The sequence below is a fragment of the Azolla caroliniana genome, unplaced genomic scaffold (assembly GCF_043228905.1).
Source record: "Azolla caroliniana isolate FFs.n. ecotype wild unplaced genomic scaffold, voAzoCaro1.0.p SCAF_15, whole genome shotgun sequence".
Lineage (NCBI taxonomy): Eukaryota > Viridiplantae > Streptophyta > Polypodiopsida > Salviniales > Salviniaceae > Azolla > Azolla caroliniana.
This window is the reverse complement of record NW_028230450.1, coordinates 18,325,634-18,347,951: the sequence shown is the minus strand read 5'-3', so window position 1 is coordinate 18,347,951 and position 22,318 is coordinate 18,325,634. Positions and strand designations below refer to the sequence as shown.

At 38.6% G+C, this 22,318-nt stretch overlaps 2 protein-coding genes across 2 annotated transcripts; both read right to left on the bottom strand.

Moving 5' to 3' along the window:
• Nucleotides 1-2,602: 2,602 nt before the first annotated feature.
• Nucleotides 2,603-8,410, bottom strand: IBR3 (acyl-CoA dehydrogenase-like protein). The gene is made up of 17 exons (XM_087331355.1): nt 8,194-8,410; nt 7,259-7,393; nt 7,038-7,178; nt 6,819-6,950; nt 6,517-6,705; nt 6,180-6,257; nt 5,963-6,082; nt 5,771-5,869; nt 4,931-5,057; nt 4,607-4,839; nt 4,348-4,524; nt 4,136-4,278; nt 3,963-4,047; nt 3,665-3,874; nt 3,433-3,585; nt 3,118-3,222; nt 2,603-2,980 (listed from the first exon to the last, which is right to left on the bottom strand). The coding sequence occupies exons 1-17, from the start codon at nt 8,320-8,322 to the stop codon at nt 2,789-2,791; spliced, it is 2,448 nt and encodes an 815-aa protein (XP_087187481.1). The 5' UTR covers nt 8,323-8,410; the 3' UTR covers nt 2,603-2,788.
• Nucleotides 8,411-10,667: 2,257 nt separating this feature from the next.
• Nucleotides 10,668-14,337, bottom strand: LOC147854893 (GMP synthase (glutamine-hydrolyzing), putative / glutamine amidotransferase). The gene is made up of 6 exons (XM_087331479.1): nt 13,693-14,337; nt 12,840-13,090; nt 11,979-12,354; nt 11,737-11,868; nt 11,268-11,443; nt 10,668-11,043 (listed from the first exon to the last, which is right to left on the bottom strand). Exons 1-6 carry the CDS (start codon nt 14,266-14,268, stop codon nt 10,920-10,922), a joined length of 1,635 nt encoding a protein of 544 aa, XP_087187605.1. The 5' UTR covers nt 14,269-14,337; the 3' UTR covers nt 10,668-10,919.
• Nucleotides 14,338-22,318: the final 7,981 nt, after the last annotated feature.

The window sequence follows — 22,318 nt, the reverse complement described above, 5'->3', positions numbered from 1 at the left end:
TATCCTAAACCCACCTTTTTACATTTCCTCTCTTTGTACAATCTAAGCAAAAGAGTGGCCCCTTAGAGTCTGAGCCAAAAGATTTTATCATATAAAGAGTTTAAAACCCAAGGTAAAGAGAAAAGATGAAAACATTTTCCATTCTACCTGCCTAGTGTGAATCAGTTGTTGAGCTTTGCAGGAAATCAAAGTGAGATGCGAAACGAGATGATGAGCCAAAGCCTAGGAATTGATTGGTCGATGAATGGACAATGTTAACCATAAGGATGAAACATCTTCAAGACCAAATGGGTTGGGTTCAAGGTGGTGTAGTCGAGAGGAGAGAGCTGGCCACGGAGAGGTATTTGCGCATGATCCTGAAAAGTTCGATTTTGATGGGGCATTATCTGAATGCTGACCCGGCCATTTTAAGTGTAGGAACCCCCTCTCGCCTCCATTTTGAGCTACGCATGTAGATTTGTCATGGGCCGAATACGGAGTCGAATAGGCTTATTATGATTGGACTAACATGAATTTTGTCCGGACCCGGCCAAAAGTGTGAAGGAACAAAAGTAGGCTATATGAGAGCCCATAGTGGTGGGCAAATAGGCCTTTAGGTGTGAATGGATGGAGACCAGAGCTACTCTTGGACTCTGAAGAGTTCATTCATATTCTTCTTCTTGTAATCCTGATTCCTTATGTAGGTTGGGTCTGTATGCAGAGCTTCAATTTCTTTTGTAGACTCGCTCCATGGCCTTTTTTGCAAAGTCTTATGAGAACAAAAGATTTAGTTCTTGGAAGGCTTGATGATTCTAGATTGATCTTCATCTTGTAATCTCTTTTAAGCATGCCTTTCTGTTAATTAGGTTAAGGACCCAAGCATATATATATATATATGTATGTATGTATATGGAATGTGGAATGCCATTATCTTAGCATTTGCAGAATCAGGAGGATGCGGATATGCGCTGTTTTTGTCCTATGTTATGGAAGAGATGCATAACACCAAGCCTAGTCAGCAGGACACATTCTTGTTGATACTAAATGCTTGTAATACTACAAATGAATCTTCCATACATGCCTTTCTTTTAATCTTTTAATTGGGTTAAGGACCCATGGAATACCATTATCTCAGCATTTGCAGAATCACGAGGAAACAGATATGCTCTGTTCTTGCCCTATGTAATGGAAGAGAAACATAACACCAAGCCTAGCCAGCAGGGCACATTCTTGTTGATATTGAAAGCTTGTAATAATAATACAAATGAATCTTCCATACAACAATCCTGAATCGTCATCATTGAGTTATTCAAGATGCATTAGGGAGTGAGTACTTTTGTTGATGTTTACGCTGAGCTGAATATGGAAGCATACATGAGGCATATAACATATTGGAACCTTTGGAAAACCCTAATGTTCTATGATGGGGTGCCATGATTAGCCTATGCCCTCAACATAAAATTGGACTAACTGTCCACGTCTTTGGACTAATGCGCAGCTATTAAGCCACACAGGATTGTGTTCTGGGCACTTTGAAAACTTGTGGGTCACATAATAGCTGTTGAAGAAGATAGGCTTATATTTCATGATATTATCAAAGGTAGGCTTCTAGCTGAATAGAGTATCCTAAAATAGCCTGATTGTTTTGAATGGAGAAGCCAGGAGTCCATTTCATAATCTTTGACAATTCATTAGTATAACATGGAATGCAATGCCAACAGAAAATGTAGAGAGAACAGTTCTTAAACTGTTTAATCAATATCAATGTGAAGTTATTGAGCCTGTAAAGGTAAGGTTTGCATGTATACTCAAACCATGTAGCAACATAAGGTCCACAGAAAAAGGGAGGACTGCACACATGCAAATACAAAACCATGGATTTGAGTCGGATACACATGAAAATGTGCACTTATACACAGGTATGCGAAATGAGGAAGTATATAAAATGCACAAGGAGTGTTCAATGAAAAACAAGTGAGATATGGTATCGAGGGGTGCAATCATGATTCATAACTTGATATGCCCAATCAGGACATAGAGAATGTACGAGTGTTCAATAACATTTGAGTGAGAAATCATCGTGTGCAATGATAACTTGATATGCCCAATTGGGATACAGAAAATGCATGAAGAGTGTTTGATCATATGCCCAACTGGACATTCCAGATCAGGATATGGTATTCTCAATTTTGAGTTTTTCCGAGAAATGCAACATCAAGGTGTTGAATCAGATGATGTTTTTGTCTGAGTGTCATAAAAGCATGTGGTAGCATATGGTCCACAAGTCAAACCCCTACATGGCTTCATAGAGGAAGGAAATCTGATCTCAAATACTACTATTGAGATGTAAATAAAGCCAGTAAGAAGTGGAAGTTAGTAAGGTATTTGGAAATATTGAAGGGATGTCCTATAGAATATCTAACATTCTTTGATGCTAGAAATTTTTTGTCTACAAATCATTATAATCTGCAACTACTCAGCTCTATTTAATGTTAGGTATCTCTCAAGCTTAGGATGGGTGTTCCTTGGAGAAAATCACTTATTGTTATAGGGCATTTGGACGTGACCGATTTTTCCTGATCCATCCCCCACATAAACATTACACGAAGAGGTGAAGAATATCTCCTTAGAATCAAAACTATATTTCCAACATGAAGTTGTATTATAACTATGAGTGTGAGCCTACTCCACTGCGAATACTTCAGTTTTATTCAGCAATTCTCCATATCTATTTGTGGAGAAGAAAGAGAAGCCTTATATCCATGCGTGTTATATAAACAAGGAGATGAATTGCATCGACCCAAGAAGCCTACAACTTTGCTTTTTTCAACTCGATCTTTGCTATAGTTTGGAGATGTACTTCATCGGGACCATCAGCAATCCGAAGTGTCCGAGCAGCTGCCCATAAGTATGCTAACACAAAATCAGAACTTACTCCAGCTGCACCATGTGTCTGTATGGCAGCATCAAGTACTTTCAATGCCATACGAGGAGCCGCTACCTAGAAAAATTACAAAGATCCATATCATTTTCAATTACAAGTATGTAAAGAGACTCTGGTTATGCTTTTAGTGCTTTATGAGTGAATACAAAGTGCAAACTTGACACTTATATAAAACTACCCTATCAAAAATTTACCTTCGCCATAGCAATTGCTCCTCTTGCTACCACATTCCCATGAAGATCAAGCTGGTTGGCTGCATTTAGCACAAGCAATTTTGATTGCTCGATCTCCAAACGGCACTTGGCAAAAAGAAAGGAAATATTCGTATCAAATTTAATTTACACATAGAATCAGATAAGAAAGTGATATTGGTGGCTATTATTAGGGCAAACAATAAAAAGTATCCATAACTTGTTGGATATTTACAGGAATACACCTCTCTAGAGGCAACAAGTTAGGAGTATTTTTTGGTGTTTTTATCCCTTGGTAAGTTTTTTATTGCCTCGCACCTCAGCAAGCAATGCCGCAAAAGCTCCATGAAAAGCTAGAGGTCGTTTGAAGGCAACCCTCTCCAAAGCTCTTTTTTTCATTAGCTCAATTCCACGTTCTGCAGCCCCAACAAGACGCATACAATGGTGGAGCCTTCCTGGACCTAGCCTTCCCTGGTTGTAAGACATGTCATTGATACATATAATTCTCTTTATATATGAACACTACATGTACATTATCCAAGAAGAATACCTGGGCAATCTCAAAACCACGACCTTCTCCAAGAAGAATGTTTGTTGCTGGCACACGGACATTGTTAAACACAATCTCGGCATGACCATGAGGAGCATCATCGTAGCCAAATACAGTTAATGGTCTAACTATTTGAACACCAGGAGCATCTTTTGTCACCAAGATCATGGATTGTTGCTTGTGTAGTGCAGCTGTTCTATCAGTCTTACCCTGTTTCTCAAACATAATAACCAACTTATGGTGAAATTAAAACACAATAAAGTTTTGAAAAGCTGGTAAAAAAGGAACCTTTACTCACCATTACAATCAATAATTTGCATCGTGGATCCATGGCCCCACTAGTCCACCACTTATGTCCGTTAATGACATAAACGTCTCCTTGTCTGGTAATTGCACAAGAAACCTAATGACTTTGCACAATCTTTATGAAAATATTTTCATTTCCAAGCAAGAAAGAATATGCATACTGACCTTTGGATGGAGCATTCAATGTTTGTTGCATCTGAGGATGCCACATCCGGCTCTGTCATAGCAAATCCAGACCGAATGGTACCTTCCAACAATGGCTTTAACCAAGTCCTTTGTTGTTCTGGGCTTCCATATCTCAGAAGAACCTATATATTATGGAAATATGTCATATAGCACCTAGTAACCAAACAAATTCCTGAAAATCTCAGTCTTACCTCCATGTTGCCTGTATCAGGAGCATTGCAATTAAAGATTTGTGGTGCTAACAGGGAATGTCCCATTATCTCACATAAATGTGCATACTCAAGATTACTCAACCCAGCTCCAAGAAGATTTCCTTCATGTTTTCCATGAACAGACAATACTTTTGATGCTAGTGCTGCACTGTCAACCTGCAAGAACAGTTGTTTTAATTGGGGAAAAAAAACTTACAAGAGATCATTTTAAAAGAGAGACGCCACATTTAAAGCTTACTGGTATCCATAAATTCCAAAGGCCTTCTGCCTTGGCCTTTGCTTTAAGCTCCTCCTCAAGTGGATGTATGGTCCAGCGCTCATTTGAATTGGCACGTGCCATTAGTTTTGCTTCATTAGGATAGATAAAGACATCCATGAACTTATGTAGTTTTTTTATTAGAATTTCAACCCTAGCAGAAGGTCCAAATCCCCTTAAATCCATCATCTCTGTACCAGATGTCTGTGCACCTCCTGCATATGTTTATTATAGAACTGATCAGATTTATTTTCATTGTCAGATGTTCTGCCCTACAAAATGGGTTTTGCATTTGGGGATTCGTACCTGATTCTCGCTGAGGCGGCATTGGTGGAATCAAGGAGTTCTGTTCTATGATCTTCATGGCAAGAGCAGTGAGGTAACGTGAAAATGCACCAGCAGCTTCTGTACCTTTGCCTCCGGATGCATTACCCTGTCAAAGACAGTAGTAAATCAGGAAAAAATATATGGTGTAATGAAGATGCGTGAAAGTCAGCCTTTGAACTCAAAGCCTTATGTTGATAATCTAATAGTTCACCACTAGGGTAAGTTGATTATGTAAAGAAAAAGATGTTTACAAGCCCGGGATATGGAAACCTAATATACCTACTATTACTAGAACCTGACATACACAAGCAAATTATATAGAATCCAATGATGGGAATACAGCATTTTATAGCTGGAAGATAAAAGACATTATATAAAATAGCACAATCTTCCTAGATCATCCAAAATGGATAATAGTAAAAAAATTTGAATTTGTACAATTTTATCCATTATTCGGCCATGTAAGCAAGTAAACTTTAGTTAGAGCAAACACAATTTCAAAAGGATAATGAAATGGCAGCAATCTAGAAGTTCAAATATCCCCATTTCATGAAACAATTATCAATATGTAAGATTCCAGGTAATAACGTAAGTATTCCTAATGCCCCTATGGTTGATTTCCTTCTACATGTGACACAATATATGTATAAACTGTGATATCCATATAGAATATCAGCATACATGCTGTTAATTTTTCACAAGTTCAATCAAGAAATACTTAATGAGTGTCTGTTTGATAAACTTAAAAGAGATAGATAAAAAGAGAAAGACACATAAACATATTCAGTTTCTAGAGTTAAGAAGCTTCATAGAACTTACTTGTAAATATCGTAAGTACACCCCAGCTGAAATGGCAGCTAAACGGAAGAGCGAGAGAGCTACATAAAATTTAAAAGTATCTCCTGGCCAAGGCACTCCCTTCAAGATCAGCCACAAAAACAAATAGATAAGGCTAGGTATAAGAAAAACCAAGTTTCTTAGAGGAACATTTATGCATTCTCGAATACTTACTGCAGCAGCACAGTAATCTGCAAGGTATTGTTCTTGAGGTGGAATGCCTTCAGGTGTAGATCCACCACTAAAACCATAAAAAGAAGGTCCTGGACTCTCATTATTGTTGATAACATAAGGCTGTAGATTTGTTTCGGCAGAAAGGTTAGCTTATCTTGAGGAAGAAAATTAAAACTAGCAAAAAATATGCAGAATAAGTGATCAATTTTGAAGTTACCAAGCAACTATAGGCAAGATCTGACATTTGGTTACCCAATGTTGAGAGCTCCCAATCTAAGACTGCGATGACACGTGCCTGGGGAAGAAAGAGAAACAAAGAGATAAAAATCGACGATATCATTTCAGAGAAGCAAAATTAAAAATTAAAAGGGATCAAATATGGCAGGATAATTTCATTCTGAAGCAAACAAAAGAGATTAAATATGCCAGATATCATTGAGGAGCAAGAACATGATAAAAAAAGGGATATTATTCAGAAGTAAAAAAGGAGGCAAAATGGGACAGGCTCCATTTCAAAACAACATCTTTTTCTCTAAGAAAATGAAAAGTTAAACCTCGATCGGATGGAAAACAAGATTGTCTATTCGAAAATCCCCATGGACAAGACCAGTCCTGAATCCTATTTGCCCATCTTCAGCAGGGATATGTTCCTTCAACCATGATATGAGATTTAACATAGCAGAGTCAAGACTAGATTTCCCTTCGCCTGCCGAAGCCAAATATTGTTTAGACCATCTTTCAACCTAGAAAAGATACCATATATGCCAATAAGTGTTCAGACAAAAAGTATAATTTAACATGAAAACTTAATTGCCAGGCAAGACAAAAAATAAGAAGGTAAAAAGTGATGGTAAACCTGCCGTCTGCAATAATTTTCTTTGCGTCCATACTTGCTCAACCCAATAGCATCAACATTTGCTTTATGAATTGAAGCTAATGTTTTAGTAATGGCACTATATATTCTTGATCGTTCACCAGGATTCAAATCCTATACAACGTGCCAAAACAATTAACCATCTGCAATGCAAAACATAGTTGTCCAAAATAACATTGCAACGTTTGTTGTTAGAAGTACCTTCAAACCAGGGTCTGTGAATATACGCCCCTGCATAAACTCCATCACATAGAAAGGGGTACCAATAATGCTTGAATCATTGCAGATACAATAGACCTTGGGCACTGGAACATCTGTTTTAGCACCTAATGCAGCAATCACCTAATGTAACATAGATCTCATTATGAATAAGAAAAGAGAAAAAAAAAAATCATTGATGATGAGATTAAGATAATGACTACCTGATACTCTCTTTCTATTGCATGTGCTGATTGCAACAGCTTTCCAGGAGGCTTTTTACGAAGTACATAACGAGAAATATTGCTATTATATTCCACTTCAAGCAAGAACGTAGGGTTTGATTGTCCATGTCCAAACTGTATCAAAACTCAAATATGATACGTTAGTATTTATATTGAAAAGGTCTAAATATATATCATAGACAATCAGATATTTGTCTCTACATTATATGATAAGCCAACAAAATATGGTACGCTCTAGTAATTTGAAATCTGTTAGATATACTTGAAATATTTATCTTTTTTCTTGACGTTAATATCTAAAAGAAGAAATTTGGTATGCTCTTATCCTTTAAAATTTGGTCAGTATGCGAAGATAGAGTTAAGTGCTACATGGTGAAAAATCTCATAATTGATAGCTAAAACAAAAATAGAACTTGTCAAACTTCATTACAAACCCTCTAAAAATTAACCAAGTATGCATCAAACTTCATATGTTTAAAAATATCTTACATCTCTGACTCGTTAAATATAGGATCATTCATTAGAAACCCATCAAACATTATTAATTGTAGATCGAAATACATATCTTTCATAGGTCTCTGAATCGACAAATATGGGATTATCCCAGACATTTAGATACCCTCTAAACATTAACAAATTACGCATCCAGCTTAACATGTTTGATTCTATCATTCATTGATTCGTCGATTGTGTATTCATTGGCATATAGCATTAACAAATCCTGAGTAAAAATAATAACATCTTTGATTCTTTGGTTTTTTTGATCGTTCATGATTGTTTTCTTTGATTATGTTAAGGGTGTCTGTGTGTGCAGTGTTTGTGTTGATCCAAAAAGCTGAATATATAGAACGGATGAAGGTAAAAAACGAAGAGAAAAGGAAAAGAAAGACTTCGGTAAAGAGATTTGGGATCACCTGGGATACTCTGATCGTAGCAGGGGGAGGAGGAAATCCTACAACTGTATCTTGAAGATAAGCCAGAAGAGCTACTTCATTGAATCTGTGAGCTGAAGGAACAGAGGGGAGCAGGGTAGGAGAAGCCATAGCTGTGAAGAGAAGAGGGAGGGGGGAGAGGAAGAGAGAATTTCTTCCTTCCTTCTGACTTTTATGGTGGAAACATACAGAAACAAAAGAACAGTAGATAAGAAAGACAGAAAGACAGGTTATTCAAAGGCAGAGCAGGGAAGAAGAAACAAGAGTAATAGAAAAAAACACACACATAAAAAGAAGAAGAAGAAGAGAGAAGAGAGAAAAACAGAGTAGCTAAAAAAGTAAAGAGAAAAAGCAGCTCCTTAAAACAGAGCAGACACTTTTTTTGCCCCTTATAGGTCTTGTAAATTATAGTGTGTGTGTTCCTTGTAGGGCTGTAAATTATATGTAATGTGTTTGTGTGTGTTCCTTGTTTGAGTTTTACGTTGAAGTGCTTGATTAATGGAACCATGGCACGTAGCCTCGGGTGGTGATTTATGAAACCTTAACCCGTAACTCGCACAACTTTGTTGAACAATGCTCACACATCTACAAAATCGGAGGCCGTGCATATTCCTATCAAGTGTTTATACTCGCCAAAACATCGCCCTCGTTACTTACTTAACTAGTTGTTTGTTGAAACATGCAATTACATATCTACTGTTGCAATCTATTGACAAACTGATGCTGATTTGTTGCCGACATGGCAGCAAATCAGCCCATGAGCATACAATTAATGAGATTATTAACTCGATGTATGTCAAAAGATGCTAACATATTCGACATGGTTCATACTTTGAAGGGTCAATGGGATTGTATTGTTGAAGATTCTGACGATAAAGCCGCTCAACACCATCAGTTTCGTACTTCGTGGACAACCACTCCACTTATGACCTCCAAGAATGGCACTCCTTTATGGCACTTTTACCCACCAAAATGGTTATTTCCTTCGTCAATCACATAGGAATCAAAAGCATGTAAATTGTTTATACTAATGAAAGGATATCTTTTTGAAAGAAAAAAAAGTTGCTAACATAGCAATGCAATATGTGTCACCTATTGCAACATTTGCGCTTGCTGGGAATGGGGGATATGAATGAGAAGGGTTGCGAGGAAGCTTGACACATCATGTGGTGTAAATAGCCAAGATACGTGGAGAACTTTCCCTTTTCTTCATCAATCATGCTTTATTCATTCAAAAAAAGAATGAAGGTGGATGGATATGTGCCAAATTGATGTTGACGAGGGTATATTGGAAGGGAACCAAAACCCAAATATACATGTATAAACTTGGCATTTCAAAATACTTGATGAAATATGGCATGTCCTGTTAATACCTTTTTTGCTGGATCTCTACATTAAATCGCTTTTTATTTCCACGTACATGTAATGACATAGATAAGTAGTATGTCGATGTTTCACATTTTTGTTAAAAGCCTCAAGTGTGTACGTTGGATGTCGTAGCACATTAATTGTTCATATTGCTATTATTTTCAGGTTTCATCATAAGATCTATTAATTGCACACACAATTTGGTATAGTTTATTCAATGACTTTTGTGTTACATTCGAAGAGTTAGCAAACATACACTAACAACAAAGGAAAACAATATGCAACCCACTAAGATTTGGGTGGAAACTCCTTGTAGTATCTTTAAAGCATCCACAATCTTTATACAGAACCTCTTTTTATTTTAGTTATCCATTAAAAAATTGCTATATTTCTCAAACTGATAAGTTCTCAACCTGTATGGGATTATTATTCTCCAAGAATCACTCCGCAAAAATAAACTATAAAAGCAGAGAATTGTCATCATTGTAGTACAAGAATGACACCCAAGTCATTCTATCCAGAAGAATGATAGCAGGTTTAGATACTAAAGAAAACTAGGATACACAATAGTACATAACATACTCAAATGCATTTGCAAATATTCATTACGAATGTGTATGTTATAAAATCATGCCTATGTTTTGTTTTTACATTTTTTACCTTAACTTTCTTGCCTTAAAAAAAAAATGTTTTACCTTATAATAATAATGAATACAAACGTTTTACCTTATAATAACTTCAAGGGTGTTTACCGTACTCGAATTATTGAAACATACTCGAATGGGAATGCACGTATGATGTGTATGGTTCATACTATGGGATAGACTACCATACATGCATGCATAGAAGCACCATGTATGAAGATTGTACTGGACCACTTCACAATGTTATGCTCTTCGAGGTTAAAGTGCACTCACATTGATGGCAGTCTAAAGCTTTACACTCTGACCAATATGTGTAGCGAAAATATGTTGATAAGTTGCATGTCACAAGGACAAGTTTCTGGTGGATAACAAGATATGATAACTTAATGTGACATTGAATAAGAAATGAATGAATGGATGAGAATACCTGTACCCTCCAAACTGACAAGCATAACATACTTTCCACATAATCGTCATTGATTAACCCAATAAGCTCATATGAGAGTTTTCAGACAATATGGCTCTCGAAGGAAGTTTTTATGTGTTGCAAGAAGTGAACAGGACAAGGAAAAAGGAATAGCGAATTCATTTACACAACCTCAATCCTTTATGTTAAACAATGTAAGATGTCATGAATGAGACTATCTGGAAACTCTCCTGAGCTTTCACTGTTTGTGCGAGATACTGAGTAAATTATCATTCCCACTCTACCGTTGCCGGAGGCTTCGAGGTTATGTCATAAACAATTCTATTGACGCCCCGGACACTGTTGCATATTTTCCCTGACACTTCTGCGAGAAATTTTGGGTCAAACTGATACCTGTCACAAAATACCAAAACACTCTTAAAACATCTTCCAGAAATATATTCATAGATCTATATTATGTAGACACATGCATAATATAAACGTATATATTTTTCTGTGTGTTTGTTTATGTAGCTATATGTGTATGTAAATTACTATGTTCGTATATATTTTTATATATAGACATGTCTATATGTAAGTGTAAATGTAGCTATATATAGATACATCTATATGTATACCAGTCAGCGGTCATTCCATCTTCACTAGTGATCGCCCTCAATGCCACAGCATTTGAGTGACTTCGACGGTCCCCTTGTACGCCTACTGTCTTCACTGGTAAAAATACAGCGAATGCTTGCCAAATCGAATCATAAAGGCCAGCATCCTTCAAAGAATTGATAAAAATTTCATCTACCTGCAAACATTCATCGAATACCATCAATTTACAAGCAAAAAAATAAAAAGATGAATCAGATAACAGTGCTGAGTTCAAAAGTACACTGACACTCATAATGAAACCTTGGGTTATTTAGGTAGAGATTTAGCTCAGTAGATATGTTATTAATCGGAGTCCTCAAATATAGAAGCAAAACCGAGAACAATGTTAGAAGAAGCACAAAAATGACTATAAAGGGCACTCATATAAATAACATATTAAACCCACATTTACAGGATGATTTCTCGGGGATGAACACAATAGATTATTACCTGACGTAATGTTTCTAAAGCATCCCCTTGAGTGACATCCCCCATTATCCTAACGGCTAATCCAGGACCAGGAAATGGATGGCGCTTCAAGAAGCCTTGAGGAACATTTAGAAGCTCTCCTAATCGCCTTACCTGCAATTATACAACAAAAGCTCCATAGAAAATTTTGAGAGAGAGATGTGAAACAAAATAAAGGAGTTTCTATGATTTCTTTCAAGTTTTTAAAACTAGACAATAAATACCTCATCCTTGAAAAGCCACTTCAAAGGCTCAACAAGTTTCAACTTCATATCCTTTGGCAGGCCCCCAACATTATGGTGACTTTTGATGGTATGAGAGTGCCCTTTACCACTACCAGGGGGCGGGCATGACTCAATAACATCAGGATACAATGTACCTTGGACTAAAAAACTTGGCTTGATACCCAGCTTTTCCTCTATTCCTACAGAGAACTTATCAAATACATGAATAAACTCGCTTCCAATGATTTTCCGCTTCTCCTCTGGGTCAGTAACACCCTTCAGCTTGCTAAGAAACTCCTCCGAAGCATCAACACAAGTGACAGGTAAATGAAGATCATTATTGAATGTAGACATAACGCGTTCTCTTTCCTTATACCTGATTTAACCAAAAGCATGTTTCTTTAACAAAAACGATAGCCACCTCTATTGTGTGCAAATACAAACCTTTGCAAATCCATATTCCATAAAAGCCTTGTGTACAAAAATCAAGGACTATGGCTGCGCAGATTATATGGACGGACTAAACCCTTCATAGAAACCCTAGGCCTTGTGTCTGGAGACTAAGACTAAGGCTACCATACAGGTTGTGCACGGATAAAGCCCTTTATAATACTTATATGCCGTATATCTTCTTGTCCAACTCAAATGCAAACGGACATATCTGTAGCGTCATTATCAACTTCTTATTACAATATAAGATTTATGTCCAGAGCATAGCTGTCAGAATGGTGCATGCACAAATCCATTTACATGTAAATCGTCCCAGCACTAAGCCCTATTATTGATTGCATATTAAAACAATATGTTTGCATGTATATAACAGAACAAAGTCCAGAAAATACAAGAAGCATGGATAACTACCTCAAAAGTCCATTGTCGACAAATACACAATGAAGGCGGTCTCCAATGGCTTTGTGGACAATTGTTGCTGCAACTGTTGAATCAACACCCCCAGAGAGTGCACAAATGGCATGCGCAGTATCCCCAATTGTGGACTGGATTAACTCTAGTTGTTCATTAAGAACATCTTGTAGCTTCCAATCTGCCACTACTCCGCTTAGCTTAAAGATGATGTGCTTCAATATAGCCATGCCATGTACTGTATGTGTGACCTACAAAAAAAATACACATCCCATTTGAAAAAAGCAGCACATGACTCTCTCTCTCTCAGTCTCCTATGGGTTGTTAATAAAATATCTATCTGTCTTTCAACATTACTGCTAAACCCCAATGAGGTACCATGTTTATACTAACCCATGCACCCAGATCCAAATGCAACTATATACACTACATTGGGATTCAATGCATATATGCTTATTCATGAAAACTCAGACCTCAGGGTGAAACTGAATATCTCATAGGTCATATTAGACCTTTCCGACAGATTGTATCCATGAATCTATGCATCAGTATCTACCACTGCATTACTCTATGTACGTGCTGTATATCTATCACTCACTCTATACATTGGTATCTACCACTCTATCTACATATTAGCTATCTAACACTCACTTGACTCATTAGTATCTACCACTCTATCTACATATTACCTATCTAACACTCACTCTATACATTGGTATCTACCACTCTATCCATGTACTACCGATCATTCTATGCATCCATCCAGCACTCCGCCCTTCAAGGTACCTTACTCTTATCATTATCTACCTCTCTATCTCATAGGAACATAAAAAACACTCCAAATATAAATGACCTCGGGGTGGAATTGGAGGCCATAGACACCAATACCGGGGTTCTCAATCGCTGCAATTGCTCCTTGGACACTCTTACAAACCACTGAGAAGCCTTCCGGAAGCTTAACCGCCTCGTCACCATGGCTCATCCACACAGACTGCCTAACGCAAAACATCGGATCATCAAAGAGACGAGAAGCAACATGGTCAACGTCACCGCTACAATTGACAGGAGAAACGTCCATACGACCATATTCTTGTCTATCTGCGGAGGTAACGGAACCTCCAAGAAGCTTAACGATGAGCTGAAGGCCATAGCATATACCAAGGACGGTTATGTGGTTGGCTATGGTGAAATCAAAGAAGCCATGGGGGGGAGAAGGGGAGCCTTCTTCATGCACAGAGTGAGGGCCACCAGAGAGGATGATGAGGGATGGCGAGAAGGAGGCTATGGTTGGGAGGGGGGAGGTTCCTGGGAGGCAGACGGAGCAGACGCCGAGCTGTCGGATGCGACGGGTGATGAGGTGGGTGTACTGGGAGCCATAGTCGAGGACGACGACCACGTTGCCTTTGTGCTTCGTCACAGCCTGCTCCATCTCTCTCTGTCTCTGCTTCTCTCTGTTCTTTTCCTCTGTGCTAAACCCTAATCTCTCTGTTCTCTCTGTCTCTGTCTCTAGTTCTCTCTGTTCTTTTCCTCTGTGCTAAACCCTAATCTATCTGGTTCTCTTTGTCTCTGTGCTAAACCCTAAAACCCCTGCACTACATAACTTTGCTGGTGCTGACAGAGCCTGCCTAATCATCAACTTACTTGGTTGGCATCATAAGTAGACTCTACATACATACATACATAACATACATACATAACATACATACTTACATACTTACATACATACATACATAACATACATACATACATACATACATACATACATACATACATCACATACATACATACATACATACATACATACATCACATACATACATACATCACATACATACATACATACATACATACATACATACATACATACATACATAACATAACATAACATAACATAACATACATACATAACATAACCTCGTGACTAACTACTGCCAAATATTTTAAGAGGGCAAGTGAGGGAATCGCGGAGAGAGACGGTGCAGGTCGCACCGCTGATGGCGCGCGTTCGATCTCCACCGTCCAAGATGGATAAAAAGCTGACAGCGTCTGTCACCAGGAGCCCAACTCTGTCAAAAGGAGCCCCGCTGTCTGACAACATCAGTAAGGAGCCCGACTCTGTCAAACGGAGCCCCGCTGTCTGACAACATCAATAAGGAGCCCGACTCTATCAAACGGAGCCCCGCTGTTTGACAACCTTTGTCATCAGGAGCCTGACTTAAAAACAAACATCAAAAACTCCAAAAAATGGTAAGTGTACAACAAATATTTGCCATGAAAATGATCATAAAATTTCTCAAAAAAACCTAAAGATTCAAATAACAAGTCTTACATAAAATATTAAAACATCAAATGTTGACAACCCTAAAATGAAATATGAATATAACATTACATATTAAGATTATGGCTCATGTCAGGATGATTGCAAGATGCAACCACAATTTTTACAACATGTAACATTCGAGTTCCTTGAAGTCAAGGTCAAGCCATTGCAACACAAACACCAAACCTTCTCATGGTCACATATTGGCAATCATCCCCTAGCCCGACTTGCACCTCATTGTAGTTTTTCGGAGTGGGATTTGGAAGTGTTTGGGGAGCTGCCAATAAGTTCTTGCGAGATGTCTATTGTTGCACTTCTTTTGGCACCGATTTGTTGGTTGCGACTTATTGATCTGCCATCTTCTTCATTGGTTGATTTTGGTGCACTAACGCGATACACCTTCTTAGCCACATCTTCCAATGTTTGTATACCTTCGACAATAGTTGCACAGTTGAAGGTTCCTAACCCTTGCTCGAGACATTGAAGTGCTTTCACGACCGTTTGTATTTTGGACTTGAATGATTCAATCTCGGATGTTGTGGGGTTTGTCTCCTCGACTCGTTCTACCTCTGCCTCCATTTCTAGGTCCATTCGCATTTGGGTCACGTGATCTATAAAAGGCAACGAGCCACATAAATGTGGCATATGCCTCTCAATAATCATTCGGATACTGAGTAAATGCTTACATTTACGCGCAATGTCTTGGCAATCACAATATGAGCATTGGAGTGAGACATTATACCATAGAGTGGGAGTCGTCATGCTCAAGATTCTAAACTAATATCGGGCCTCGTCGACAATTTCCATTGTAGAAGTATCATCGACATACCTTTCCAATATTCTCTCCGCTTCTTTAAGTCGGGACCTTTGATCCCTACAATTCGCACAGGGTTCAACTTACTTGGTTGGTATCATAAGTAGACTCTACATACATACATACATCACATACATACATACATACATACATACATACATACATACATACATACATACATACATAACATAAGCTCGTGACTCCAAATATTTTAAGAGGGCAAGTGAGGGAATCACGGAGAGGGACGGTCCAAGTCGCACCGCTGATGGCGCGTTCGATCTCCACCGTCCAAGATGGATAAAAAGCTGACAGCGTCTGTCACCAGGAGCCCGACTCTGTCAAAAGGAGCCCCGTTGTCAAACAACCTCTATAAACAGGAGCCCAACTCTATCAGAAGGAGCCCCGTTGTCTGACAACATAAGTAAGGAGCCCAACTCTGTCAAAAGGAGCCCCGCTATTTGACAACCTTTGTCATCAGGAGCCCGACTTAAAAACAAACATAAAAAACTCCAAAAAATGGTAAGTGTACAACAAATATTTGCCATGAAAATGATCATAAAATTTCTCAAAAAAACATAAAGATTCAAATAACAAGTCTTACATAAAATATTTGTTAAGAATTAGGTAAGTAATTAAGCAAGGGTTAATTAGTACCTAATTATGTGATTAGTTGATAAGCGGAAGATTATGTGATATGTGCGTGTATGTGTGTGAAAGGAAGAGAGAGAGAGAGAGAGAGACTTATGAACAACACAAGATGGGGGATGAGTGACTATATTAAATTAGCATTAGCTTTATCATCATCAAATACAAAAATACCTACAATGAGGTATATATAGATCTCATGTACAAGGGTGCACATGTGTGAGGATAATGTAGGTACAAAGGTGTAAGTCCTATATTAAATGTACTTGGGAGTGGAGAATCTAGAATATCCCACTTAAGTACAAGGTCCTACTTAAGGCGTTATAGTCAACACTTCTAACTAGATTCTATCTAGGTAACTACGAAGTTACATTGTTGACTAACGAACTAACTCTAGTTGAGCTTGATCTCTCAACAATATTAAAACGTCAAATGTTGACAACCCTAAAATGAAATATGAATATACACGTTACATATTAAGATTATGGCTCATGTCGGGATGATTGTAAGATGCAACCACAATTTTTACAACATGTAACATTTGAGTCCCTTGAAGTCAAGGTCAAGCCATCGCAACGCAAACACCCAACCTTCTCATGGTCATATATTGGCAATCGCCCCCTACCCCGACTTGCACCTCATTGTAGTTTTTCAGAGTGGGATTTGGAAGTGTTTGGGGAGCTGCCAATAAGTTCATGCGAGATGTCTATTGTTGCACTTCTTTTGGCACCGATTTGTTGGTTGCGACTTATTGATCTGCCATCTTCTTCATTGGTTGATTTTGGTGCACCAACACGATACACCTTCTCAGCCACATCTTCCAATGTTTGTATACCTTTGACAATAGTTGCACGGTCGAAGGTTCCTAACCCTTGCCCGAGACATTGAAGTGCTTTCACGACCGTTTGTATTTTGGACTTGAATGATTAAATCTCGGATGTTGTGGGGTTTGTCTCCTCGACTCGTTCTACCTCTGCCTCCATTTCTATTTCTGTATTATGGTCCATTCGCATTTGGGTCGCGTGATCTATAAAAGGAAACGAGCCACATAAATGTGGCATATGCCTCTCAATAATCATTCGGATACCGAGTAAATGCTTACATTTACTCGCAATGTCTTGGCAATCACAATATGAGCATTGGAGTGAGACATTATACCATAGAGTGGGAGTCGTCATGCTCAAGATTCTAAACCAATATCGGGCCTCGTCGACAATTTCCATTGTAGAAGTATCGTCGACATACCTTTCCAATATTCTCTCCGCTTCTTTAAGTTGGGACCTTTGATCCCTACAATTCGCATGGGGTGCAAACCGACCACTCTCACATATTTCTTGTCGTTGCTTGTACCACTCTATTACCGTTCCTCCTATGCAAGTGCCAATTTCACTATCCCCGATTAAGACATGCAGAAGGTCAGTAATTGATCGGTTTATTCTTCCTCTCAAGGCAGTATACTTGATAAACTGCCAATGTCTTTCCACAATATTGGTAGTGTCAACGTGTCCATAGTTGAACATTCTACCAAACTTGGGGGCTAGAGTTTCCTCCACACACATGTCAAACCACACCATCTTCCTTCTATATATTGCCAAACACCGGGCTTGTCTACATATTCTACAACTCCTCACACATCGCATTGAATGAGGATTCAGTAATGCATTGCATCAGTTGGCACATTCGTTGATAAAGATGGCTTCTCTCAGTTGCACTTACTTTTGGCAACAAGTTGTCCACCCATGACTTTTTGGTGTGAAACTGACACAACAAAAGTCGACAATGTGTTTGCGACTGTTGCCCATTTACAACAATCCAAGATTGACGGTCTATTGCAACCACATTAGTTATGGCATTATATGATGTCCAACATTTATCAATCACTATTGCATTTGGCCTCATCGTGGGCATCCTTGTGAATAGGAATCTCAAACAAGATTCTTTTGCAACTTGCTCATGGTTTGAGCCCTTATTAGAACTACAAAGCATGTACCATAACGGGATCCCAATTCCCATGGCGTTGGTAGCTTGAATTGGTTTGTTTTAAATGTCAAGTCGATTGCCCAAGAGTTTTTTAGGGTCAACTGCTCACACATTTCCAACATCCATTGATCTTGAAGTATCAAGATAAATGGTTGTTTGGCGGGAGATCCTGGTTCACCAGGCAGGTAGGGTTGAACATGAGCCACTTTCCCAAGATCTCGGAGTGCATAGGCATCTTGCTCATCAAAGCCCAATCAACCTTAGTCATGGCACTCCCGATTTTTAACCTATTTGCCATGTTATGGACCTCCTTTGGTATCATAAAGAACCGATACCAAACCTTGCTATCGAGTTGACCTTAGATACCATTTAGCAACCACAACTTGTAATGAGTGCTTTTACGTACCCCGGTGTGATGCCATAATCACGTACATCAGTCGCATAAACTACCTTTAACTCTTTAAGAGTCTTTGAAAACGTGTGATGGGATGTGTCACCATGTGACGCTAATACTACATCCCTCCATTTCTCGACGTATAATACTTGAAGATTAGGTGATGCTTTAAGGTAAATTGCACTCTCATTCCCGAGTATGAGACGACTCTTCATGTGCCTCCATGCATGAAGTGAAAGAGGTGCATCCCTTGCGACATCACATAATGCTTCCAATGTTGCCTTAACTTGTCCCAATAAAACTTTAACCATCAAATTATACGTACCTCTTGAAAATGCAAAATCCCTAGGGGAACAATACATGATGGGATCGACCGCCTCATCCTCACGATCGGAATCGAATGACTCAAAAGGAATCTCCAATTCGTCCTCAGATACAAACAATGCATTGGACGACCATGACATATCCTCCAATTCATCTTCTGACATGGCAAAGACACCATGATGCATTGTTCTCTCCATAGCAAATACAATATGATCGAGAATGCCAGTGATTGAGGTGAATGAAGTGAATGTGAGAGATTATGCGAATGAATGAAGTGAATGAATTCAAATAATTCACATGAATGGAGCGGATTATTTCAGCTCTTCTTCAATGATTTAGTTCGAGAATGTTTAGGGCTATTAGTGAACGATCGAGAATGCAGGTGAATGAAATGAGTGCGAGTGATTAATAGATTGTTAAGGAAGGGAATGAGTTCAACCCTTAGTGAATGAGTCTATCTCTTAGTGCATGCTACTGAATTTGCTGAATCAATTTAGTGTAGTCATTAGTATGATCGTTGAAACGCCATCATTACACGTAGTTGGGCACTTGACTATTAATGAATCGGGCTCCTCATTATTGAGTTGGGCTCCTCATTAATTAGTCGAGCTCCCTCCTATAACATTGTTGTACATTGCTTTGTCTACCTTCTCGATTATTGACTAGTATTGCATTATTGTACATTGCTTTGTCCACCTTTTCCATTATTGACTAGTATTGCATTATTGTACATTGTTTTTGATACCTTCTCCATTATTGACTAGTACTGCATTATTGTACATTGCTTTTGAATAAGATTCACATTGAGTCACACACTAACCAGAATGAGATTCAAATTGTCAAATCATATACAACCAGAATGAGATTCAAATAATAAGACTCACAACCAAAATGAGATTCAAATAATAAGTGTCACAACTAGAATGTTCATCAAATTGAGTCATATACAACCAAAATGAGATTCAAATATTGATTTGATATTACAAAATGAGATTCAGATAGAGTCCACATTGAGTCATATACAACCAAAATGAGATTCAAAACCGCTCATTGTTGATGATGCAATGGTCGTGTGTGGCGCTAGAGATATGTCGTACAACCAAATAACCCAATGTCTTCATGCTGGTAGTCGGATGATTATTTAGTGGATAAAAAAAAACAATTGGGCTCCTCACTTGTAGGAGTCTGTCGCGTCTTCATCCAAAGCACCCAATGCCCTGAGTGCAATATTGGAATGAAGACATATTCATGTTCAGGGACCCGAGTGAGTATGTCTTCTACCTTATCACTTTGGCCTCCTAGTTGTACCCATAGTGGATCCACAATATGAAACCGCTTGTTGATTTCGGGGGGTGGGGGGGGGGGGGGGGGGGGCGGGGGGGCAGCAAGTACTCCATCCATAAGTGGAAGAGGGTCATCATCCATGTGGATGCCATCTCCCCGACAATGCACAACGAACATAGTTCTACCTCCGTCAAAAAGACTGCTAGATCTAGTAGTCGACAAGCCACCTGAAATCTGTTTATTAGGCCTGATTAGTAACTACAAAAAAAACATGAAGTTAACTATTGATCTCATGCCCCCACCATAACGGCATACCTAGTGAACTTATTTTTTGTTGTGTTATCCCATGTTTTCGTGATTGTCCCAGGACCAACAAAGACAATCCCAATGTCTGCACCCTCATCTGTGTCAGATGATGTAATGAACGACAATTTACCAGATTTTAGGCCTCCTTGGTTGTCAGGTTGTTGATTTTGACAGTTGGTCTTGATCACCATTGATCTCGACATGTGCCTCATCTTCTGGCATTGGAAGCCCATGATTCTTACACTGAAATTCATACATAAGATTCACACAATCATTCACACACTAAATTTAGACTCACATAAGCTGCACACATAATCATTCACACACTAGATTTAGACTCACATAAGATGCACACATAATGATAAACCATACTTACATAAGTTTCAGACGCAACCGCAATCTTGAACTTCAAATTTGCCATCCTATGCTCCTTCCCCCCGTCATACCTGGCCATCTCTTGGCTGACGAATTGGGCAATGAAATCGGCCTCCTTGGATGTTCGAAGTGTGTCTAGAGTGTCTTTGAAGATTTTAATCGCTCTTGTCCTCAACTTCCTCATGTGTGATTGGCGTGATCTGTTGTACTTTAGCTCCGGATCCAAAAAACGTTGTATTGATCGTTGTCTTTCGTAGTGGTTGAAGAATGACGTGGTTGTGCCCCACATGGAGGTCGATTGCTCTTCTTCTTCTATTTTTAGCCCCTGAGGCAGTATTACACGGATGCCATGTGCCTTATATAAGTGAGCCTCCATGTCAGCTTTTTTGCAAAACCATCGTACCTCTTTTCTACATGAATATCCAATGATACATGTGCGACATTTGATACCTGTCGAGTTTCTTCTACACTTGAAGAGGGACATAGGGTCCACTACAACAATGGTGTGACATTTGCATTAGAAAAACCCACTATATACTTAGTTCAATAATGATTACAAGAAAGTACATCAGCTCACCATTTAGTTTGATATCTTCAACACCTGGCCCCACATAATGTATGGGGTTCATATCCATGTTCGAGTCTTCAGTAATGATGTTTTCAGCATCCATATCGTTGGATTTGGGGCACCTAGCACCCTTTCTTACAAAAACCCTAAACCATCATTCAAGTTAGCACACAAACATCACTATTCATACACAATATATAGTTGAGAAATGATTCAGGCCATACCTCCCTTCATAGGGTATTGTTTCACCCAATCCGCATCAAAGTCTATGAAGGTCTTGGACCGACTAGCCATCTGTACAAAACACATGCCATCTTCAAAAACCACCAATTTGTGCAACTCACATTTGTGCAACCCACCCAAGTAGTACATGATTGAAGGTTTAGGTCTTTTTTCTTCTCACTCTGTTTCATATTAATATGGATTCCATATTATCTTATCAAGATTCTAAATATGATTCCATATTATCT

Coding starts and splice junctions, on each gene's coding strand:
- IBR3 (XM_087331355.1), bottom strand. CDS start 8,322: ATGGCTTCTCCTACCCTGCTCCCCTCTGTTCCTTCAGCTCACAGATTC. Junction 6,706..6,818: donor AAAATTATTGCAGACGGCAG/GTTTACCATCAC, acceptor TATCTTTTCTAG/GTTGAAAGATGGTCTAAACA. Junction 5,058..5,770: donor TGTACTTACGATATTTACAA/GTAAGTTCTATG, acceptor TGTCTTTGACAG/GGTAATGCATCCGGAGGCAA.
- LOC147854893 (XM_087331479.1), bottom strand. CDS start 14,268: ATGGAGCAGGCTGTGACGAAGCACAAAGGCAACGTGGTCGTCGTCCTC. Junction 11,869..11,978: donor AGTGGCTTTTCAAGGATGAG/GTATTTATTGTC, acceptor GTATAATTGCAG/GTAAGGCGATTAGGAGAGCT. Junction 11,444..11,736: donor CTTTAGAAACATTACGTCAG/GTAATAATCTAT, acceptor GAATGTTTGCAG/GTAGATGAAATTTTTATCAA.